Genomic DNA, 22,787 nt, shown 5'->3' with positions numbered 1-22,787 from the left:
TTTGGCACCTGTCAATCTTCACAAAGGAGCACACTATGTCACACAAGAAGGGCAGCTGGGGGAACATATCAATTTGTGCTGGGTTGAGGGACCCGGAGTATAACTGAGGGGCTGTTTCAGGGCCTGAGCTCTTTTCACTCAAACTCTTTCCCAGGACACACAGCAGGTTCTGCAGTCTGTGTGAATACCATCCACATTAAAATTACAGTCAGGCTGACAGCAGTGGACACAGTCTCTGGATAGACGCGGCAGAGTAGAATAAATTTCATGGAGCGTAGCCCTTACCTGAAAAGGAGCCCATCACCAGCCATGGCATAAATGACCCTGGGCATTGGGAAGAGGGAGCCCAGCAAGCTGACTGTCAGTCCTGCAACTGACCCAATGGCCACTATGAATTTCGCAGCATAGAATCCATGAGCCACAAACATCTCCATGAGCGGGGATTCCGTGTCAATGGCATAGTATGGCACCATCAGAGTTAAGATCACGCTCACCTGTTAAAACAAGAGAAGGCATAGCTGGAGGTGTGGGGATGAACAGCATGGATGGATGCCCCACAGGAGAAGAAAGAGCCCAGCCTCTGGAGCGGGGGCTTGCACGGCAGTTTGGATCTGCCACTTGCTGGCATGTGCCTTTACTTTAGACCAGTCATTTGGCTTCTGGGTCCCAATATTTTCTTGCTGCATGTGAATTTAGTGGACTAGACCAGAAAACCTCTAATATCTCTCTGTGGCCCTTTGATGTCTGAGGGATAAGTCTGTAGGCATTTCAGCCCTATGAAAGCAGAGCTACACTGACAGTTCAATGGAGAGCAGATACTACCAGAGAAAAGGAGCTGCAGCCAGGGCCTGGCAGTGACCATGAGCACCCTGCCCACATGGACAAGACTCTCGTTTCTTTTACACTTTCAGGGTCCTATAGGGTCATATCTGTACTCCCTCTCGCTCCAAACACCAGAGATCAAAACTCCGAAGATAAGTGCTGATGAGGTCATTAGGTATTTAACTGATGGGACCCAGACGAGGACTCATATTTCCATTTCCTCTCTAGCTTAATCCCAGGAACCAGATAGGCCTACAAACGAATTGTGGTGTCAGGATGAATCAAGTCCTACTCAAGGGCTATAAGACCACCACCGCTTTGCTTAACCAGGAACCACTTGGCTGGGAGCTCCTGGGACCTACCCACTTCACATGTCATAGGTCTTCCAAATGTCCCTCCCTTCAGAATTGGGCAGAGGCAATGGAGCCACCAGTCATATAGCCAGATGTGGGGCTGCTCCAGCCTGCTACCAAGAAGGGAGTTCAAAGGCTAAAAGGGAGATGGTGGTCATGTGTAAACCACTTCTTTGCCTGTTGCAGGAGCTAAGCTCCTCCATGGGCTGCCAGGGAGGATAGCAGGATGTACCGCCACAGCCCCGCAGTTAGGCTCTTCTCGTGGTGGAGTGGCTGCCTGCTAACCAGTGCCAGACTAAACAGCTTCTGAGACATTTTAAGACCCATGCAGTCTAAAAGAGAAGGTTTCCCAGTAACATCACCACTTGCAACATCCCCTTTGCGGGGGGGCGGGGGGGGGCAGTGGACTGGAGGAGAGCAGGATTGATTCTTACAGCAATTAGGGGTGAGTCTCCTGGCCGTGGTAGATCAGGGCAGGTAAAACGTTGGTAGATGCATAGCAGTACTTTGTAGTCTATAAAGTGCTATTCTAACAAAGGAACTGTAATCGTGGACTTTATTGTGCTGTGGAGAGGGGAAGGGGAAATGCAGAATAGAGGGTCTTTGCTGCTTCCCTACCCCACCACCCCTCCCTCAACACTGTCCACAAGGATGACCAGGGCATGGACAGGATGAGGCACTTGAGTGTGTATGCGTGGGAGGAGGCAATAATTGACCCACCCATAAAACATCTGGGTGGGCAACTAACTGTTTACACACCACATCCAAGCTGCTCTGTGTTTGTGTTTGGCTTCTAGGACAATTCTGTTTTGCAGCTTGTCTTAAGATCGGTTGGTCTGGCTTCCTTAATTAGTTGCTGAGGATGTCTTTTTGGGAAGGAGAAACAGCAGGGCTGATGGGTGCACCCCCAGCAGCTGCCTCTTTCCTAATCGTGGTGACCTGAGCGAGTGGGGCCCTCAGGCCCCGGGGGGTATAATCACACGCTCATTGGCTTATCAGCTGATCTCTCCATTGACAGGGGCTGAGGGGGATCTTGGATGTGGCTGGGCTGTTTCTGTGACAGAAAGTCAGGGATGGGAGCAGAGAGATGAAACATCAAAGTGTGAGGAGAGGCTCAACCTCTCAGGGGTGTGATCCCGAGGAGACAAGGCTGAAGGCTTCATTCTGAGGACTCCCCCAGGCAGGGAAACCCGAAGGATGAGTTTGAGCCAGTGTCCAAAGAGGGACCAACGGCCGAAAGAAATCTCATTTTCCTCCCCAGATTTGAGAGGAAGCGAGTCTCTGGAGGACAATATAGTCTCTTTCCCGGCTCTGCAGGGAGCCTCGCCTCTTTGCTGCCGGGAAGCTCCCAGAAGACAGAAGAGCATTGAGGAATGTGCACAGAGGCCCACAATGCCTCTGCTCGCACACCCACCCGTTACTGCCAGCCTATGACCTGGGCTCCTTGGACGGCGGCCCACTCCCCGCCGCAGTCCCCTGGGCAGCGCGGACACTGAGAGCTTGTGCGCGGGGAGCGGCAGGAGGGAGCCCAGGATGAAGTGAGGGCCTGGGGCTTCTCCTTCTCTCCAGTTCGGAGTCCTGATTTTCTTCTTGTCATGGGTGAGAGGTGGGGCGATAGGAGGCACACCACACAGGTACACCAACCCCAAGAAGGCACAGGGAAAGGACTAGTTCCCCACAGAGGAGGGAACACAGGCCCAGAGCCACATCATGAGGAGGGTCCCGTGAGCGTCTGGTACTTACAGACACATACGCCGTCAGGCAGATGACCAGGGAGGCAGTGATGGCGTAAGGGATGGACGTGTTGGGATTCTTGGCTTCCTCTCCAGTGGTGGCGATGATGTCAAAGCCAATGAAAGCATAGAAACATGTGGCTGCTCCTTGCAGCACCTGTATGGATGCATTTGTCAGACTCAGAAGGTCAGGGCAGCACCAGGGCCTTAAACATGGTACCCACAGTTGCACAGTGGACCGCAGACATGAGTGGCAGAGCAGGGGACATAATAGAGCTGGTGCTAAATACCCCAGGACCTCTACCTTCTAGCTGTGTGGCTGTGGTCAGTCCCTTCATGTGTAAAGTCGAGATATGAAGAATTATGCCGAAATGCAAACTGGATCGTTGAACACATTCAAGTTCTTTTTGGGAATAAGTGGGAGTATGAATAAATCAGTATGTTGGCTATCTCTATGTCTTAGGGAACTAATACCTTTCTGTGCTTTGTTTTCATCCAGTGGTTCTCAACCACAACCATAGGCTGTGTGACCACCCCTAGGGGATGTCTGGAAATTCGGGGAGATACTTTTCACCTCACAGACATGGGGTGGATGCTTCTGTAATTTAGTGTAGGGGGCTCAGATACTTGTGCATAAAGAATTATCCTGCCCAAATGACCATTAGTGCCCCTGATGGATTATCTCTATGGTAATTTCCTGATCTGAAATGATATAAGAGATTTTCAGCTCTTCAGAGCTTCTATTGTCTGGAAAGACAGGGTAAAGATAGAATTTGATTTTCTCCTCCTTTTGGGGCTTAAATGACCTACTTGGGCATAGAGCAGGAGGTCAGAGTAAAGCTGAGGAGGTGATACGCAGTAACATCTGCTGGATGTCTGTTGCAGGGAGGTGGGGACTTTATAAGTCAAGATATCAGTGAAAATGTTCCATGGAGGAGTGTGTTACTTTCTTTTAAATAATCTATTGAAGTTTAAATGAAGTTTCCCAACCTTGGTATTCTCATTAATAGCTGAAAGTGAAAAAGGTACCTCTTTGAATGCTTAGGGATGTCCTTTTAGGGGAAGTCAAAAGTTTTTTGGACCTGTGTGTATGGGCTGAGGGAATAAAATGCAAACTCTAGCCAGGGGTCCAGGAGGTGAGACCCATTGTAGACTGGACCTGTTTTTCCCCTTTCTTCCACATTCAGTTTATAAATGATGAAATTCAAAATATGTGCCAAGTAGATACTCGTCCAGAATTTTCACTCTTACTTTCCCCAATGACTTCTCAATAAGGAACAGACAAAATACTAAATACTAGAACCTGTAAGGTACATCACACATTCAATGATCACAAACCTTCAAAAGCAACCTTTGCTGGTCTGTAAAGTGAGCTGGTGTCTTTTACAGTCTCTCCCAATTAGGATTCTAATGTTTCCATCTCCTAATCTGGAGGTTCTAATCCTGGAATCCATGGAATTCAGGAGGGTCTGAGAATTTTGTTGGGAAATAATTGTGTTGTACTTTTTTTTTTACCAACCTCTAACCTGATGTTAGCATTTCTTTTAATTATGCATGTAGGTGACAAACCAATAGCACCTGTGCTGTTGTCACCAATAGCAATCAGATATTTTCATATTATATGAGAGTTCTTGCAGAGATCTTAAAATATTAATATGTTTATCACTAATTCCAAATTCTGATAGTTATCAGATGTAGATATTGATATTTAAAGCCCAATAAAGAAACCCATTGTTATTATATCACAATTTAAAAATATTCATTGCTACATTTTGGTATAATTGATTTCTTTTGAATTCCTAAGTATTAATAATTAGGTTATTCATTTAAAAACACCATTCTCGAGCGGAGACTAAAGCTGAAAGAAGGAATCTTAAGGATTCATCCAGATGGGAAGGGCTCAGCGAAAGAACTCTGGAAGTATAAAGAATCAAGCTGAAACTTCACCCTCAAAGAGGATTACTAGTTCACCACCAATTAACACAAATCAGATTCCAAATAGCAACATGTCACAGGAAGAATTTCAAACATGGATCATAAACACGCTGAACAGCATGCAAGTAAAAATGGATAATCAACATAAAGAAACCACAAAAAAGATCCAGGACTTGGAAGAAAAATTCACCAAAGAAATTGAAATACTGAAGAAAAATCAAACTGAACTCCTGGAAATGAAGAATTTATTCAAGGAGCTACAAAACACAGTGGAAAGTCTCAAGAGCAGGGTAGATCAAACAGAAGAAAGAATCTCAGAGATCGAAGATAACACTTTCCAATTAAATAAGTCAGTTACAGAGTTAAAACAAAGAAACATGAGAATTAACCACAGTCTACAAGAAATGTGGGATTATGTGAAGAAGCCTAACGTCAGAGTTATCGGCATTCCTGAGGGTGAAGAAGACAATAAGCAAGGGTTGAATAAACTATTTGAAGATATAATTGAGGAAAATTTCCCAGGCCTAGCCAAATCTCTAGATATACAGGTTCAAGAAGCTCAAAGAACCCCTGGGAGATTCATACCAAATAGGAAGACACCACGTCATGTAGTCATTAGACTGACCAAAATATCCACTAAAGAGGCCCTTCTTCGAGCTGTAAGGAGAAAGAATCAAGTAACATACAAAGGAAAGTCCATCCGAATCACGCCAGATTTCTCAACTGAAACCTTACAAGCAAGAAGAGATTGGGGCCCCATTCTCACTCTTCTGAAACAGAATAATGCCCAGCCTAGAATCCTGTATCCAGCTAAGCTCAGTTTTATATATGAAGGTGAAATTAAGACATTCTCAGATAAACAAAAACTTAGGGAATTCACCAAGACAAGACCAGCTCTCCAAGAAGTACTCAAAACAGAGTTACACATAGTCCAGCACAAGAAGGAACCTCGAATGTAACACTAATCAAGAGATAAATATAAAAACCCAGTTATCATAATGGCTCAAGAGAGAAAACAGATCAATGAAATTCAACCCAACTTGAGGAAAAGCAATCTGTCTCACCTATCAGTTCTCTCATTAAATGTGAATGGATTGAATTCCCCACTCAAGAGACATAGACTGGCCCAATGGATAAAAAAATATAAGCCAAGTATCTGCTGTCTTCAGGAAACTCATCTAACCTGCAAGGATGCATTTAGGCTGAAGATAAAAGGATGGAAATCAATATTCCAAGCAAATGGAACCCAAAAGAAAGCTGGCGTGGCGGTTCTAATCTCCGATAACGTAGTTTTTAAATCAACAAAAGTAAAGAAAGACAAAGATGGTTACTATATACTGGTGAAGGGTACAATTCAACAAGAAGACATAACTATACTTAATATATATGCACCCAACCTAGGTGCACCCAGATTCATAAAGCAAACCCTACTTGATCTCAACCAAATGATAGATAACAACACGTTAGTAACCGGAGATTTTAACACGCCACTGACAGTTCAGGACAGATCTTCCAAACAAAAAATAAACAAAGAAATAGTGGACTTAAATACAACGCTCGATCAAATGGGCCTGACTGATATCTACAGGACATTCTACCCAAAAACCACTGAATATACTTTCTTCTCATCAGCTCATGGGACATTCTCCAAGATTGACCATATCTTAGGTCATAAAGCATGCCTTAAAAAATTTAAAAATATAGAAATTATACCATGCATCTTCTCAGATCACAGTGGAATAAAAGTAACAATGAACCCTAACAGAAATCCTCACTTCTACTCAAAGTCATGGAAGCTAAATAACCTTCTCCTGAACAACCATTTTATAAATGAAGAAATCAAGTCGGAAATCAAAAGATTTTTTGAATTAAATGACAAAGGAGATACAACCTATCAAAATCTGTGGGACACAGCTAAAGCAGTCCTGAGAGGAAAATTTATTTCCATAAATGCTTATACCAAAAAGACAGAAAACTTACAATTAGACAATCTAATGAATAGACTCAAAGTGCTGGAGAAGGAAGAACAGACCGATCCCAAACCCAGCAGAAGGAGAGAAATTATTAAGATTAAATCAGAACTAAATGAAAAGGACAATAATCAAACCATAAGGGAGATTAATAAAACCAAAAGTTGGTTCTTTGAAAAAATAAACAAAATTGACACACCTCTGGCTAGACTAACCAAGAACAGAAAAGAAAAATCTCTTATAACCTCCATCAGGAACACGAAAGGAGTAATCACGACTGATGCCACAGAGATACATGATCCCATATATGAATTCTACAAAAATCTTTATGCACACAAATTAGAAAACCTGGAGGAAATGGACAAATTCCTAGAAACACACAGCCTTCCCAGGCTCAACCAGGAAGAAGTAGAATTCCTAAATAGACCGATATCTAGATCTGAAATCGAAACAGCAATAAAAAACCTTCCCAAAAAGAAAAGCCCTGGACCAGATGGGTTCACACCTGAATTCTACCATACCTACAAAGAAGAACTGGTGCCCATCCTACATAAACTATTCTCCAATATAGAGAAGGATGGGATTCTCCCCAACACTTTTTACCAAGCCAACATAACCCTGATACCAAAACCAGGAAAGGATGCAACTAAAACAGAGAACTATAGACCAATTTCTCTTATGAATATAGATGCAAAAATTCTCAATAAAATTCTAGCAAATCGAATCCAAGTGCTTATCAAAAAAATAATCCATCACGACCAAGTGGGCTTCATCCCAGAGATGCAGGGATGGTTTAACATACGCAAATCTATAAATGTAATTCATCACATAAATAGAAGCAAAAATAAAGATCATATGATACTCTCAATAGATGCAGAAAAAGCATTCGACAAAATTCAACACCCTTTTATGATAAGAACACTCAAAAAAATAGGCATAGACGGGGCCTATCTAAAAATGATACAAGCCATATATGACAAACCCACAGCCAACATCATACTGAATGGGGAAAAACTGAAAGCATTCCCACTTCGAACTGGAACCAGACAAGGCTGCCCACTGTCCCCATTACTTTTCAACATAGTATTGGAAGTCCTTGCAAGAGCTATCAGGCAAGAGAGAAGAATCAAGGGAGTCCAAATAGGGACAGAAGAGATCAAACTCTCACTCTTTGCTGATGATATGATGTTATATCTAGAAAACCCCAAGATTTCAACCAAGAGACTCCTGGAATTGATTAATAAATTCAGCAAAGTCTCAGGATACAAAATCAATACACACAAATCAGAGGCATTCATATACGCCAATAACAGTCAAACGGAGAACCAAATTAAGGACTCAATACCCTTCAAAATAGCAACAAAGAAAATAAAATATCTAGGAATATATCTAACTAAGGAAGTAAAGGACCTCTATAGGGAGAACTATGAAACTCTGAGGAAGGAAATCGCAGAACATGTAAATAGGTGGAAAACCATACCATGCTCATGGATCGGTAGAATCAACATTGTTAAAATGTCTATACTGCCCAAAATTATCTACAGATTCAATGCAATCCCTATTAAATTACCAACATCTTTTTTCACAGACATAGAAAAAATAATTTTACGCTTTGTATGGAACCAGAGAAGACCCCGTTTAGCAAAAGCAATATTAAACAACAAAAATAAAATGGGAGGTATTAATTTGCCAGACTTCAAACTTTACTACAAGGCTGTGGTTCTAAAAACAGCCTGGTACTGGCACAAGTGCCGAGACACAGACCAGTGGAACAGAACAGAAAATCCAAATATAAAACCGTCCTCATATAGCCATCTAATCTTTGACAAAGCAGAAAAAAACATACTCTGGGGAAAAGATTCCTTATTTAATAAATGGTGCTGGGAAAACTGGATATCCACATGTAGAAGACTAAAACAGGACACACAGCTCTCACCCCTCACAAAAATCAAATCACGGTGGTTAACAGACTTAAACCTTAGGTCAGAAACTATTAGAATTCTAGAAGAAAACGTAGGTAAGACTCTTACAGACATTGGCCTAGGCAAAGAATTTATGAGGAAGACCCCTAAGGCAATCACAGCAGCAACAAAAATAAATAAATGGGACCTGATCAAATTAAAAAGCTTCTGCACAGCCAAAGAAACAGTCACAAGAGTAAATAGACAACCTACAGAATGGGAAAAAATTTTCGCATACTACACATCAGATAAAGGACTGATAACAAGAATCTATTTAGAACTCAGGAAAATCAGTAAGAAAAAATTGAACAACCCTATCAAAAAGTGGGCAAAGGACATGAATAGAAATTTTTCAAAAGAAGATATAAAAATGGCTAACAAACATATGAAAAAGTGTTCAACATCTCTAATCATCAGGGAAATGCAAATCAAAACCACAATGAGATATCACTTAACTCCAGTGAGAACGGCCTTTATCAAAAAGTCCCAAAACTATACATGTTGGCGTGGGTGTGGAGAGACAGGTACTCTCATACACTGCTGGTGGGACTGTAAACTAGTGCAGCCCCTGTGGAAAGCAATGTGGAGATACCTTAAACAGATTCAAGTAGACCTACCATTCGATCCAGCAATCCCATTACTGGGCATCTACCCAGAAGAACAAAAGTCATTCTATAAAAAAGACACCTGCACCCGAATGTTTATAGCAGCACAATTCACAATCGCAAAAATGTGGAAACAACCCAAATGCCCATCGATTCATGAATGGATTAGCAAAATGTGGTATATGTATACCATGGAATATTACTCAGCTATTAGAAATGATGGCGATATGGCATCTCTTTGGTTCTCCTGGAGTGAGCTAGAACCCATTCTATTAAGTGAAGTATCCCAAGAATGGAAAAACAAGCACCACATGTACTCACCAGCAAACTGGTTTCCCTGAGTGCACATTTGGGATTCACACCAATTGGGTATTGGACAGAGGTCGGGGCTGGGTGGAAGGGATGGGTGTATACCTACTTGATGAGTGCGATGCGCACTGCCTGGGGAATGGACACGTTTGAAGTTCTCTCTGGGGGGGATGGGGTGGGGGGAGGGGAGGAGTGCACACCTACATGATGAGAGTGATGTGCACTGTCTAGGAAATGGACACAACTAAAGCTCAGACTCGGGGGGATGGGGAGGCATGGGCAATGTATATAGCCTGATCTTTTGTACCCCCTTAATGAGCTGAAAAACAAACAAAAAATAAAAAAAAATAAAAAAAAATAAATAAAAACACCATTCTCATAAGGGGTTCATAATTTTTATCAGACTTCCAAGGGGTCCATGGCACAAAAAAAATTTAAGAACTCCTAGTCCATTCTAATAAATCAGGTAGAAAGAACTTCTCAAACATAAGCAGTCCCATCTCCAGAGGGCCACTTTCTGGGAGAGAAGAGAATTCTTACTTTACTTCCAGCAAAGTCCTTCATATCAAAGTATAAAAAATGTCTTTGTCCTCTAGACAAGGGGAGAAAACAGATTTCACTTCATCATACATGAAGTTTCACAGGCTTGAAACTGTGCTTGTTTTTACTTATCTAGAAAATATTACTGGTTTTCAAGGATGAAAGGATGCTAGGATTGCAGGCTCGCTAAGCTGTCCTGAAAAAGGAAAGCCTTGCTTTAAGACAGCTTACAGAAAACAGGTCCTGCTCTCTCTTCCTTCAACATCTTTCTTCCCTTCCAAACACACACATACACAAACTCATGCATAACACATGAACACACACACACATACACATGTATACACACATACACACATGCAAACACACACATGTATACACAGACATGCATACATACACGAACACACACACATATATACACAGACACACATACACACAGACACACATATACACATACACATATACCTACACACACACCCCCTTCTTGTATCATATGGTGACCTGGAGCAACAACTATGTAGATCTGGGGCAAAGCTACTTTAGAAAAAGGTGAGAGGTGTGTGAACCACGCCATGTGAGGAATAACTGGGAACCTGGAGATGTCTAAGTTGAAGAGCAGGAGACTCAGTGGAAGACATGAAGGACACCTTCAGATATGTGAATTACCAGCAGTTGGCAGCTGGAGCAGAGGCGTCCTGTAGGTTCCAGAGGGAATCCTAGAGCCATGCACATGGCACAGCTGGGTTTGGTTAGGAGTGCAGACTTTGTAGACTGTCAGACCTACGTTTGTTCTGCCACATACGACCTTGGTGACCCAGAGCAAGTCCTAACCTCTTGGAGCCTAAGTTTCATTATCACTTTAATGGAGATAATAATAGCACTTAGCTCATAGGGTTTTCATAATGATTAATGAGACAACATAGTAAACTACAGTCCTAGAATACAGTAGGTGCTCAATACATAGTAGATCATACCACAGTTTTGTTATTGCCATTATAAGTTTTTCTAGAGCAGCTGAAGCCCAAGTACACAAACTCCTCCTCTTCCTCATTCTCTTTCTTCTCCCCCTCCTCCTCCCACACCCTTCCTCCACCTCATCCTCCTCCCTCTTTCAGAACTTGATACATATATGTTAAATGCTGCCATGTGCCAGGCACTGTGCTTGGTGATGGGGATATGGTCACAAGCAAAAAGTACTCTGAGAGTGACCTCGTGGGGCTTGGGGTCTAGAGGATACTGCAGGACCCCAGATGCAACCTTGACTGTGGTAACAAAGTGAACAAGGTTAATGAGCATCTATGTTATACATAAAACACAAATGCTACTATTTTCCAAATGAATGATAGAATGGATGGTGATTACTGATAATGATTAGCTACCAGAAAGTTAACTATGATCAAGTTAGGAAGAGAGGAAATAAGTGTGCAGAGAGGATGTATATTAGCCTGAATTTGCATACGTAGAACTAGAAAGCAATTATAGTTGAAGAAAGACTGGTCAGATCGAAGGGAGGACGTTTGGAGGTTCTACTACATTAGGCAGGCAACAGAATTTAACTCAGGTGATTCAAATGACACAATTTCAAAGAGGGACTGTAGGCAGGTATGGGCAGTGTACAGGCAGGGTTAAAGTAGCCATCTAGGGATGTGGCGGCATCAGAGACGACAACAGTAAGAAGTTGCTGTCATCCCAAGGCCTGGGGCAAAGGGTGGGTGGTGTTCCTGGAATCCAGAGGGAGCTGGAGCTGCCCAGGAGCAGCTGTCTCAGTGGAGGTGCACAGCCAGTGTGGTGCCCAGGCTGCGAGGCAGCAAGGAGGAAATGCCCAGGCCTCACTTGCTCCTCACCTTCTGATCTGATAATATTTCCCATTAGCTAAACCTAACAGGAAGCAACCAGCAAGGGGTTTTCTGGAGCAGAGAACAGAGTATGAAGGGTGGAGAATAGATCTGGGAGTGGAGGCACATGGAGAATGGCTGGCCCACCTATCAAGGTCAAACAGACCTTGGCCTAACAAGACATACATTAAATAAACAGATTATCAAAGAAAAGATAATGAAATTAGCAAAAAGGATCATTTTTTTATTAAATACTTGAGTTAGTTTGAGTGAGTTTTTCTTCCTTGTAAGCAAATGGTCCCTGATTGGAAAATAAAAAAAGCCATGAAATGAAAGGATGCATGGGTGTGTCTCTACCCAAATAACCACCAAAACTGTTTTCCACTTCATGCTATACAGATATGAGATCTGGCCACTGTTATTTATGATTAGGATATCCTCCCATGCATGAAAGAATGTATGTGGTATCCAGGAGTGAGCAACTAGCAATAAAATTGGTGGGTAAAGTGTGTGTGTGTGTATGTGTGTGCACTTGTGTGCACATGGATGTGTGTTTCTGGGTTCATTGGTACTTTATCCTAACTCTTTATTTTAATGTTTTACTTGGTTAAAATAGAATTTACTGTTTAATTTGATGACATAGCTGAGATTGTTTTCCAAAGTAAACCTGGTGTGGATACTCAGCCCGGCAATTCAGAACGGGGTCCATCCCTCTGTAGAGCTTTGCAGGGAAGCAGCACGTGCCTCAGTTGCTGGAGGGCTGCTGCTTAATTAGTTGTCAAAAGCAATGTCATTAGTGGCCTACTACTCAGTGTGTGGGGTCCTTAAAAGCTGGCCCCCTGTGCCTTGCTGATATTTGAGAGGCATTAGGATGAGGCAGCCATCTCATATTTTCCGCCTTGGCCAGGCTGCCAGATGCCTAGGAGATAATTAGGCACCTTTACATAACTTACTCCCAAAGTAACAAGACAAAATTCCAACTTAACAGCATTTGCTACCACCCCCATGCCCCAGCTCTATTAGCAACCTGTCCACGGTGACAGTGGAATGTGCTAATAGGTTCCAACAAATGGATTCAGATGTGGAGAACATGAAAAATAACTTTTCCTTTGTTTGGAGGCTGTCACAATTCCCCACAAATGCTTGCTATGGACCATTTTCCTGGAAGCTATTTGTGCTGGTAGAGTGTCTTATTTGGTTAAAGAAAAACCATAAGATAGCATCAAGAACAAATAACATAAAGGGAGCACACATCCAACAATGTCCAGCGGCTGAGGAATTGCAGATGGAGGCAGGGGTTCAGCTGAGGGCCAGAGTTACTTGATATAGGAAAAAATGTTTGTTTTCGTAAGCTCTTCAAGACCAAAGAAGCATTTGACCCAGAACCTGTAAGTGAGTAAACCATTCCTTAAGCTATTTTCTTTGGAAGGAAGTGTTTGGAGCAGAGGGAAGAGTAGGCTTATGAGGGGTCCGTGGCCAGAGGATGGATTGTTCATTAACTCTTTCAAAGTACTTGAGAATTGCGTGTAAAGTCATGCAATGCTATTCTTATAAATCACCTCTTACACAATAGTTTCTTCCTTTCCATCCTACCTAGGGCGATTGAAGAATGAATGGATTGGAACTCTGTGCTAGTCTACTTGTCAAGGGTAGGGGTCCCTAAGGAGTGAAGAAGCTCATGTAGCTGCTAACTGGGCAACATACTTTTGTTGACAATTGTTAGATGACAAAGCAGGGGATGTGTTGATTACCTTGGTGGATTACATGGCCATGAGACAGTGTCAGACCTTAAAAAAATAGGATCTAAATTCAAAGTGACCTTGCTGGACTGGAAAAGTGACCTGAAACCAAAGTAGAGAAGGAACAGGTCCAGGCCCATTCACTAGAGAGGAAACGTACTATGCAGAAATCCAAGGTCAGGCAGAGAGCAGACAGGATGAATCAGCAACATCTTCACACTGGGCTGTCCTTTGTGCTCAAATGATACTTTTAGGCACAGCCACTAGGACATACATTATCCCTGAGTTTCCTTCAGGGATAATGGATTTGCAGCAAAAACTCCAGAATCCCAGTCAGTTTTTTGGTGGCCAGTGACAAAACTACTGAAGGCAGTAGGCTTGGGTTGGAGTGAGGACAGGGAGCAGAAATGCAAAAAAAGATGACTGGTCCCATGGCTCCAAACTCAGGGGGAGTAGAGTAAATAAGGACTTTGGTCATCCAGGACTGGGGTCAAGTTTCAGCTCTATTACTTATCATCTAGATCTGTGACCTTAATTTTTATAAGCTTTAGTTATTTCCATGTAACAGTGGAGATCATTGTACTTATTTTGCAAGGCTGTTGTGAAGATTAAATGAAAAGTATATATGAAAGAGTTTGTCACAAAGAAAATGTTAAATGTTAGGAAAGGCATCCTTCCTTCCTTTTTTATGCCTGACTTCTGATCTTCTTTTATGAAAACTAGTGAGAACCCAGGATGTATAAATGGGGAACCCCTAAGGCTGGCTTGATTAGCTCCTTCCTTGGTGAAGTCGGCTCCTGATTGAGAAAGGATATGGAGTCCCTGAGAAGGGAAGGGGAGATCCCCAGAGAGAATAAAGATCTCAGAACAAAACACAAGGTGACAGGAAAGGCTAAAACACAGTCCTTCATCTTCTTCAGAATGAGTAAAAGGGCATTTACACAGAGGATATTAACTTTTTCCAATCTTTATATGGGGTCTAAACTATAGTGCATGACATTTGGGTGAGTTGTTAGAAGGATTTTAAAAATTAAACATGAACTGTGTAATTAAGCAAAGTTTTCAGTTGCATTGACAGGACATCTTCATAAACAATGCACACTCAAGCCTGGGTCCATTTAACTATACTCCCATCTGAAGATAAGAAGAGACTAGACTGTCTCTTAATGTTCCTCCGAGGAACATTGCAAAACAGCCATGACATGAAAAGGTGCATGGGTGGATGTTTGAAGGAAATGTAACATGTCAGATTCATTACCTCATTACTTTAAAAAAAATTTTTAAAAAAGGGCTCAGAAGGGAGTTGTCATCCACACAAGGCACTGGACGTGGTGGAAAGGGCTTTGGAATCACACAGACCTGGGTAGGAATTTCAGCCCCGGCACTAAGTGAGGTCAGGTAAGTTACTCAGCCTCTCTGAGCCCTGGAGTCTTCATTTTTAAGGTGGGAACAATAGCACCAGCTTTAAAGTTTTGTTATAAGAGTGAGATAGTGTTTATAGAGTATAATGCCTGGCACCTAAATACTGGCACCTTCCTCCTGTCATTTTAATTATTGCTAACCAGAACAAAGTGCACATAAAAATTCCAAAATTTTGTTTTGTTTTGCAAACATTTGGTTCAATTAGTTTTCCCACTTGATAGATGAAAAAAGCTGAAAGCACGGAAGTTAACTGATGACCAAAGTAAGTCCATGACCCAGTAATTTCTTATTTTGTTAAGAAAATCGTGAGATTGTTTTCCTGTACTATGATGAAAATGCAATTGAGTTCCATTCTTTTTTTCTTATAATTTGTTGTTTCTCTTATATGATAGGAAAGGAACAATTTGTATCATAAGATAACGTAGATATGGGGATCTAGAATGGAGTCAACAGTGTTTCTTTGTCTCTTCTGGTTTTAACCAGTTTCAGTATTTATTCATTTCAAAGAGGAGGGAAGAACTTTGTGGTTCTGTGGAATTCTTACAGATAAGCAGAAGACTGGAAATCTTGGCTTCAATTGCTTCCTTGCTTATTTCTCTGCATTGAACATCATGGAATGGTTCAGAATAAGCAGAAGTTATTCTGAGTCTTCTCCAAGAGAGATTTCTGATCCCTGGACATTTTGGAGGAAAACCAGTCTAAGCAAAAAGTGCAAAAGCAAAGCGTGTGGAATTCTGGACTTGTGTTCTGCCACCAGTCTTAGACAGATTTGCTTCGCTAGGCCTCAGGTTATTCACCTGTCAAATGAGCAGAGAGGACCAGGTGACCTCTAAGATCCCTGCCAGCACAAAATTTTCTCTGATTTATGTTCTATTTAGATAGACTAATGAGTTTCACCAATAAATCCATAAAATAAGCATTTTTAGTTGTACTGGAGAAAGACACCAGGAGCAACTCAGAACCACTTGTCAGTATAAAGCATTTGCCACTTCGATCTTCCTATTTTTCTTTAGCATAGAACACACCACCCAGATCGTGGGGTGAGATCTGAAAATGTCCTTTTGGTCCAGCTCACTCTCTTACCAACCCCCAGACCACACCAGGTAGACTTCTCAGCCATGAACCACATCTCTGGAATGGGATTTATAACTAGTTCTCCACTGGACCCACTCAACTGCCCTCAGACCCCAGTGGGACTCTCCTTCTAGGGTCAAATGTTGACATTGGATTTAAAAACTGTTCTTTCCCTAGTTCCATACCCAGGCAAAACTCATTCCTTCCCCACCTGTCTACTCTCCCTGACCTCCTTGTCTATTTATGGACCTGTGTATCTCTCTTAGACTGTAGAGACAGCCTGAAGAACTGAGCTATTCTTGGATGGACTTTGGAGTCAGACAGAACTGGCTATTGGTTTTGCCACTTACACTGTGTGCTTAATTGGAAGTCATTTGACTTCTCTGAATGGGAGTCTTTTTCATCTTTAAGACCGGAGTGTAAATATCTTCTTCATTTAATTGGGATGATTAAATTATATGTTACATGCAAAGTACTTGGCAAAGTGTTAGGCATATTGTAAGTGGCCAACACCATGGAATCTATCATCGTTGTTTGTATAAAATAGGATCTCAACAAATGCTGGTGAAACAAATAAGAAAAAAAGAGAACCACTTCTTCAGAACATTCCAACTAAATTCATATTAAAAGGTGATAAAGAGAACATCACAGTGATTATGGAATAGAGCAGCAGTTTTTGAAAATATATCTTAGCTGGTCACTAGGTGAAAGGTGGAGCATGTGACAGGTGCACCAGGCTTTAGGAATGAACTCACCCCTGACCAGCCATGGGGCAGGAACTGGCCTTCAGCCCAGTATTTCCCATTGATGAAGAACAGGCCTGCAATCATGATGAACACCCACACTGCCAGGTTCAGCACGTTGAGGACGTTGTTGAAGCCCACAGAATTCTTCACCCCCAGAGCAACAATGATGGTCACGATGACAGCAATCAACAGGGCCAGAAGGTCTGGGTAGGATTCTTCACCTTTCCCTAGAGGGAAAGACATGAGTGAATACCATCCACAGGGAAGAAAGGGCCATGCAAACTCCTAGTCCCCGCCCCCCCCCCCCCAGTGCCTCCTCACTCAGTTTTGACAAGCGTGGTCAGTCTGTTAGGGAGACAGGAGGAGGAACTGTGTGTGTGTGTGTGTGTGTGTGTGTGCGCGCGCGTGCGCGCGCACACAGGTCCCTGTACATATCTACGCTGTGTCTAGTTGCAAATGGGCAAGTTTGGGTAGATAAGAGGATCTGATATCCTGGACCAAAAATTGGGATATGTGATGTGACAATTACAACAGTGCCTGTGGAACCATGGCACAGGACATTTGTTTATTTTATGTTATTTTTTTTTTGAGACAGAGTATTGCTCTGTTGCCTGGGCTAGAGTGCCGTGGTGTCAGCCTAGCTCACAGCAACCTCAAACTCCTGGGTTCAAGCAATCCTCCTGCCTTAGCCTCCCGGGTAGCTGGGACTATAGGCATGCACCACCATGCCCGGCTAATTTTTTCTCTATATATTTTTAGTTGTCCATATTTCTTTCTATTTGTAGTAGAGACGGAGTCTCGCTCTTGCTCAGGCTGGTCTTGAACGCCTGAGCTCAAACAATCCACCCGCCTCAGCCTCCCAGAGTGCTAGGATTACAGGTGTGAGCCACTGCGCCTGGCCTGGCACAGGACATTTGAAGTCAAAAGTGTCCTGGGATGGGATATATAGAGAGGTCTAATACGTTATTTGAAAATTATTTTTATTTTCATCATTGGGAAATTTATGGTCTATAAAATTTCCATTCCATTCTAACAAACTTTTCTTTATTAGCAAATCTAAGAATGTGTGTCTTTGAAAACTATTGTAAGAGGGGTTTTCTGTTCCTTTGTATGTCTGTGGTTGCAGAGAGCAAATAACCAGTGAACACGCCCTGCCTGCTTGTTCTCTCGTCGGCCAGTGGACTCCTGCCCTCTACAGAGTGGAGACGGCACTGCCTCGGCAGTCAGCGTACTCGGCCGGGAGCCAGCCGTGTGGCCTTGGGCAACTTGCCTCATCTCCCTGTAAAGTGAAGGACATGGATGACCTGGTTTTGAAGGGCCCTTTCAGACCTAAAATTCTGCTAAATCAGTATAGGGAACAGGCTTGGTCTTTATATTTTTATCTTATCATGGTATCTGTGTGCTCAGCATTTTTGTTAATTTTTCTGAAATAGAGACACCAAAATCGAAGGACTCGACACAGCCACAGAAGCATTCCTTGGAAATTCAGAGACAAGACTCCAAAGCTCCCTCAACTATTGTTTGGCTTCCCTCTAATATGGAAGTTTATCAGGTGTCAGGGTGGAGAGTGGGCAGCAAGTGCTGGAGGAGCCTGAGGTCTCATGGCATTTGTTATGTGAGCGTCTGGGCGTTTGGCATCCACCCAGTTATATTATCCCTCTTGGACCTCTGCTAGACTAGAATCCATTTTGTTCCATAAAAGATTCTTTTTCATTTGAAAAAAAAAATATTCTGATGAAACTTCTGGAGAAGTTCTACCAGTTCTTTTTCCTGCATTGGTTTTATTTTTATATAGTTATTGTCGTGGTGCTTGTATGGTTTGTGTCTTTTCAATATGACATTACATTAAAACATATTCCGTGTTATTACAAGTTTTCCTAATCATCCTTTAAATTGCGAGCTACATAATATGTGTCCACAGTTTACTTAATCATTTGTCCCATTGTAGAATATTTAAGCTGTCTCTAAATTTTTGTGATTGTAAATAAGGTTGTGATGAACATCTCTTTGTATAATGCTTTCATGAAAATTAGAATCTTTTTTCAGGATGGATAGATTCACAGAGAAAGAATTACTTTGCAAAAAAAAAAAAAAAAAGATTTAAGGCTCTTGATAGATTTTGGCCATCTCACCCAGGCCATTGAGGGTTCCCACGCTGTCCACCATCCAGCGGCTGATGGTGTGGTTGGCCAGGGAGTCAAACATGCTGCTCAGAGCGCTGGCGCCGGCTGCAGTGCCAATCAGGTACTCCAGAATCAGGTTCCAGCCAATGAAAAAGGCCACAAATTCCCCAACAGTGACATAGCTGTAGGTGTAGGCAGATCCTGTGGTCTTGGGGACTCGGACTCCAAACTCTGCATAGCAGACGCCTGCGAGGATAAGCACACACAGATGGTGGACTTCAGGAGATGAGCTAGCCTCTTGGTGGTTAACAATCTTGGGTAGAAAATATTGAGAATCTCTGGGATCTTAGAACAAATACACAAAGTTTTATGTGCATGAATCAATTCGAAGCCAACTCTAATCTCTTCCAACCTCACTTCCGAAAAACTTTTTAACCTCAATGCCTAGCAACAGCAGTAGCATAATTCCACTGAGCTATTGGAAACTGAGTTTTATTTAGAAAAATTCCTACTTGTTATGTGTATCTCTCTTGCATTCCTTAAGTGTCAGATATCCTGAGTGAACATGGGCCTAAATCAATATGACCCCCACCCTTGATGGCACCAGGGTCATATTCCGCAGTAACGTTCTTCTCTTTCAGTTTTTACATATCACAAAAGGTGCTCCTCATTTGAGCGATGCTTCAAGCAATCTGTGAAAATGCTGTACTATATCTAGTGGGTAGATAAAAGATGCAAATATAAATGAATTACTAGTTATTAACAAGGAAATTCAGCACATGCAAAAGATAACTTAAAACACTTTTAGAGTGCCTACTATGCACGTGGCAGGGTGCTAGGACTGAGAATAAAAAAGATGAATGACACATGCCCCTGCCCTCAGGGGAGATAGGCCAGAAAACCAGTGCATGTCGTAGGCTATGTAAACTTGACAATGCAGAAAGGTATAAGATCAATGAGAGCAGAGATGAGAGACATGGACTCAGCTGGTTTTGAGGTATATGGAGGAATTAGTTGGATAAAGAAGGTGGAACATGAGGCAAAGACATGGTGGACAGAAACAGTATGAAGTATATGGGTGGAGTGGAGTGTGCAGAGGGGTATTAGGCAAGACAAGGTTACATGGGTAAGCAGAAGTTGTGTGTTTTCCAAAGTGGGTTCAGGGCCCACTTCCACCGGAATCATTTATTGAATCCTAATTTCAGGAGATAGGGACCAGGAACCTGCATTTTAACAAGCTCCCCAGGTAATGCATGTGTTCATTTGTATTTGAAAAATACTGGAATATTGCCTCATTCTTTGATATAATTAGAGATCAAATTAGAAAGAGATTGAGAATACACCAAACTTCTGGGAGCTGGGAGAGTCTCCTATTTTGTGCTGGGGATTCTGGGTGTGGGCCCATGGGTGGGGCAACAAGCTGGAGGACAGACACAGGACAGCGTGGAAGGAACACACCAGGAGTGGGATGGAGGAGAATGTGGGAGGGAGCTCAAAGTGAACTTTACCTTCAGTCCCAATTTTGTTAAGGGTCAACCCTGAGGTTCTCTCATCACAAACCAGGGAACAATAGTTCACTCTTTTGTGAATAAAGAGAGCAGGTTTCTTCTCCTTCTGAAGGGGGTGAAATCAATGCAAGGAAGCAAAAACAGAGATGTCAAAAGCAATGCCACAATCAGCGATTGAAGGTGATGTACTGTCTCCTCCTTCCCCACGGTAGCTCCAGTTGTCAAGGTGTCCATGTGGAAGGAGCACTGGACCAGGCAGGCTGGGCTCCTGTCTCAATGCCACCACTTTACTTTCAGTGTCCTGATTTGTGAAGGAAAAGTATTACACTGGATGCTGCTTTAAGAATTTCCTAACTCTGAAACTCTAGGATTCCATCTGTTGTATTGAATTTTGCTGAAAAATCCATTGACAATAACTTAACTTTTCTTTGACATCAATTACTATATTGTCCTGTATTATAGAGATGCTCTCTGGGATAGTGAAGCCATCTGTCCCTACATTAAATGGCCCAGGCTGCTACTTTGAGTTCCTATGTCAGCCTTCCTCCCCTCACTTTGTGAAATAGTTTTCCATCTCCTTCCTGTTGTCAGACTGTCAGTTGTTACTTCCTCTTGCTGCCACAGTGCTTACCTCGAGCACTCAGACTACCTCTTTTCTAAATTGCTGCTTCCAACACCTGATGTTTAAATTGTTAGAGTGGGTCTAAAATTAAGAGGAAATGGTCTCCAAAGAAAGGCCTGAAGAACTCTTCCGTGAGGAAAGTATAGTGCATACAAGAATTTAGTATGAGAACCTGATGATATTTTCTTGCATGCTTGGAGGACTTTTGAATTCTCTTCGGGGTTCTTGAGAATGGAGTTTGTACATAGAGATTACGTTGCTCTTTTAGTGCTGTGTGAGGAAGAGATTAGGAGGCAACTAATTTTTCCTCTGTGATATAGAATCCAGAGCATTTTCCAATAATTCCTATATCCTATGAGCTTATTCTCTCCACCCGTCTTTACCCCCTTGATAGTGTACAAGATTTCTAAGTAAAATTTTTCCAAATGATGCTTTTGAAATAGGCATTGATTTGAGAGCAATTTTAATTTGGATAGCCAATATTGTGAAGTTTGTGGAATCAAATGTTCTCTCCATAATATTTGATCTGCCAAATTAAATGTGAAAATACCCAATTCACCACCAGAACATACGTGCCAAGGGCAATTAGCAAATAGCCAAGTCTTCTTTAGGTTTTGTGAAGGGACCAGCCCCTTGCTGTCCTGAGTCAGAGGAAGAGGCCCTGGCTATGCATGGTACAAGGAGCATTTGGAATCATAGTCAATCTTTTCCCAAGGCCCTGCTGCGATCCTGATGGACTGCAAGTTTGGGAAGAACAGTGAGAAAATCCATCAGCCACTAACCATATAAGACAATTTCTGCTCCAAGAAATTGTTCTTTTGGACACATTGTAAAAGATCTTATTCTATTTTCTAATCTTTCTGATTTTTTTGATGCAGAAAAGCAGACTTTTAGTGAGCACTAGAGAGTATCTAGCCTGGCACCGAAGCTCAATGGTAAGGATTGAGTGTTTACAACCCCAAATATCCTGAAGAAAATATTCTCAATCATGCAACTATTTTAAAATATTGGGTATGTAAGAGAACACAGTCAAGGATATCTTTTTAATTTCAATAAAAAATAAAAACCATGGAAAGGGAAACCTTGGTTTTTACCTAGATTATCCAGTGTCCCAAATTACTGAGCATCTGAGGGCAAGTTACTTACCCTCACCTGGGTGACATGAGGTGGCCAACTAGATGAGCTTTTGTGTCCCTTACAGCGCATCATTCTTTGGTTTCACAACTAGAGTCAACTCTCATCATCTGAATCAATGGGGGAAGCCCTGTAGAAAATCTTGCAAACCAGTGGTTCTCAGCAAAGGTGGTGCTGCCTCCTGGGGGGACTGTCTGTGATTCATATGATGATTGTAGGCACTGTGGCATTAAACGGGCAGGGGCCTAGGCTGTTAGACATTCTGCGATGTGTGGGACCATCCCACAGAGTTAAGCATTGTCTTGTATCTTACATGACTGCTGAAGGTCCCAGTGGGCATGCATGTAAGTACAAACCTG

General features: G+C 42.3%; 1 protein-coding gene across 1 annotated transcript in view; it reads right to left on the bottom strand.

Moving 5' to 3' along the window:
• The window catches only part of SLC7A14 (solute carrier family 7 member 14), a 56,753-nt gene that overhangs the window by 13,665 nt on the left and 20,301 nt on the right, over window positions 1-22,787 (bottom strand). Inside the window, exons 2-5 of the mRNA XM_069472934.1 lie at window positions 19,174-19,410; window positions 17,051-17,268; window positions 2,919-3,065; window positions 286-494 (exon numbers count right to left, since the gene is read on the bottom strand). Coding sequence (XP_069329035.1) covers window positions 286-494; window positions 2,919-3,065; window positions 17,051-17,268; window positions 19,174-19,410 — 811 coding nt within the window. The remainder of the gene's footprint in view (window positions 1-285; window positions 495-2,918; window positions 3,066-17,050; window positions 17,269-19,173; window positions 19,411-22,787) is intronic.

The sequence above is a fragment of the Eulemur rufifrons genome, chromosome 7 (genome assembly GCF_041146395.1).
Source record: "Eulemur rufifrons isolate Redbay chromosome 7, OSU_ERuf_1, whole genome shotgun sequence".
NCBI classification, from domain to species: Eukaryota; Metazoa; Chordata; class Mammalia; order Primates; family Lemuridae; genus Eulemur; species Eulemur rufifrons.
This window is presented reverse-complemented; position numbering and strand designations above follow the sequence as displayed.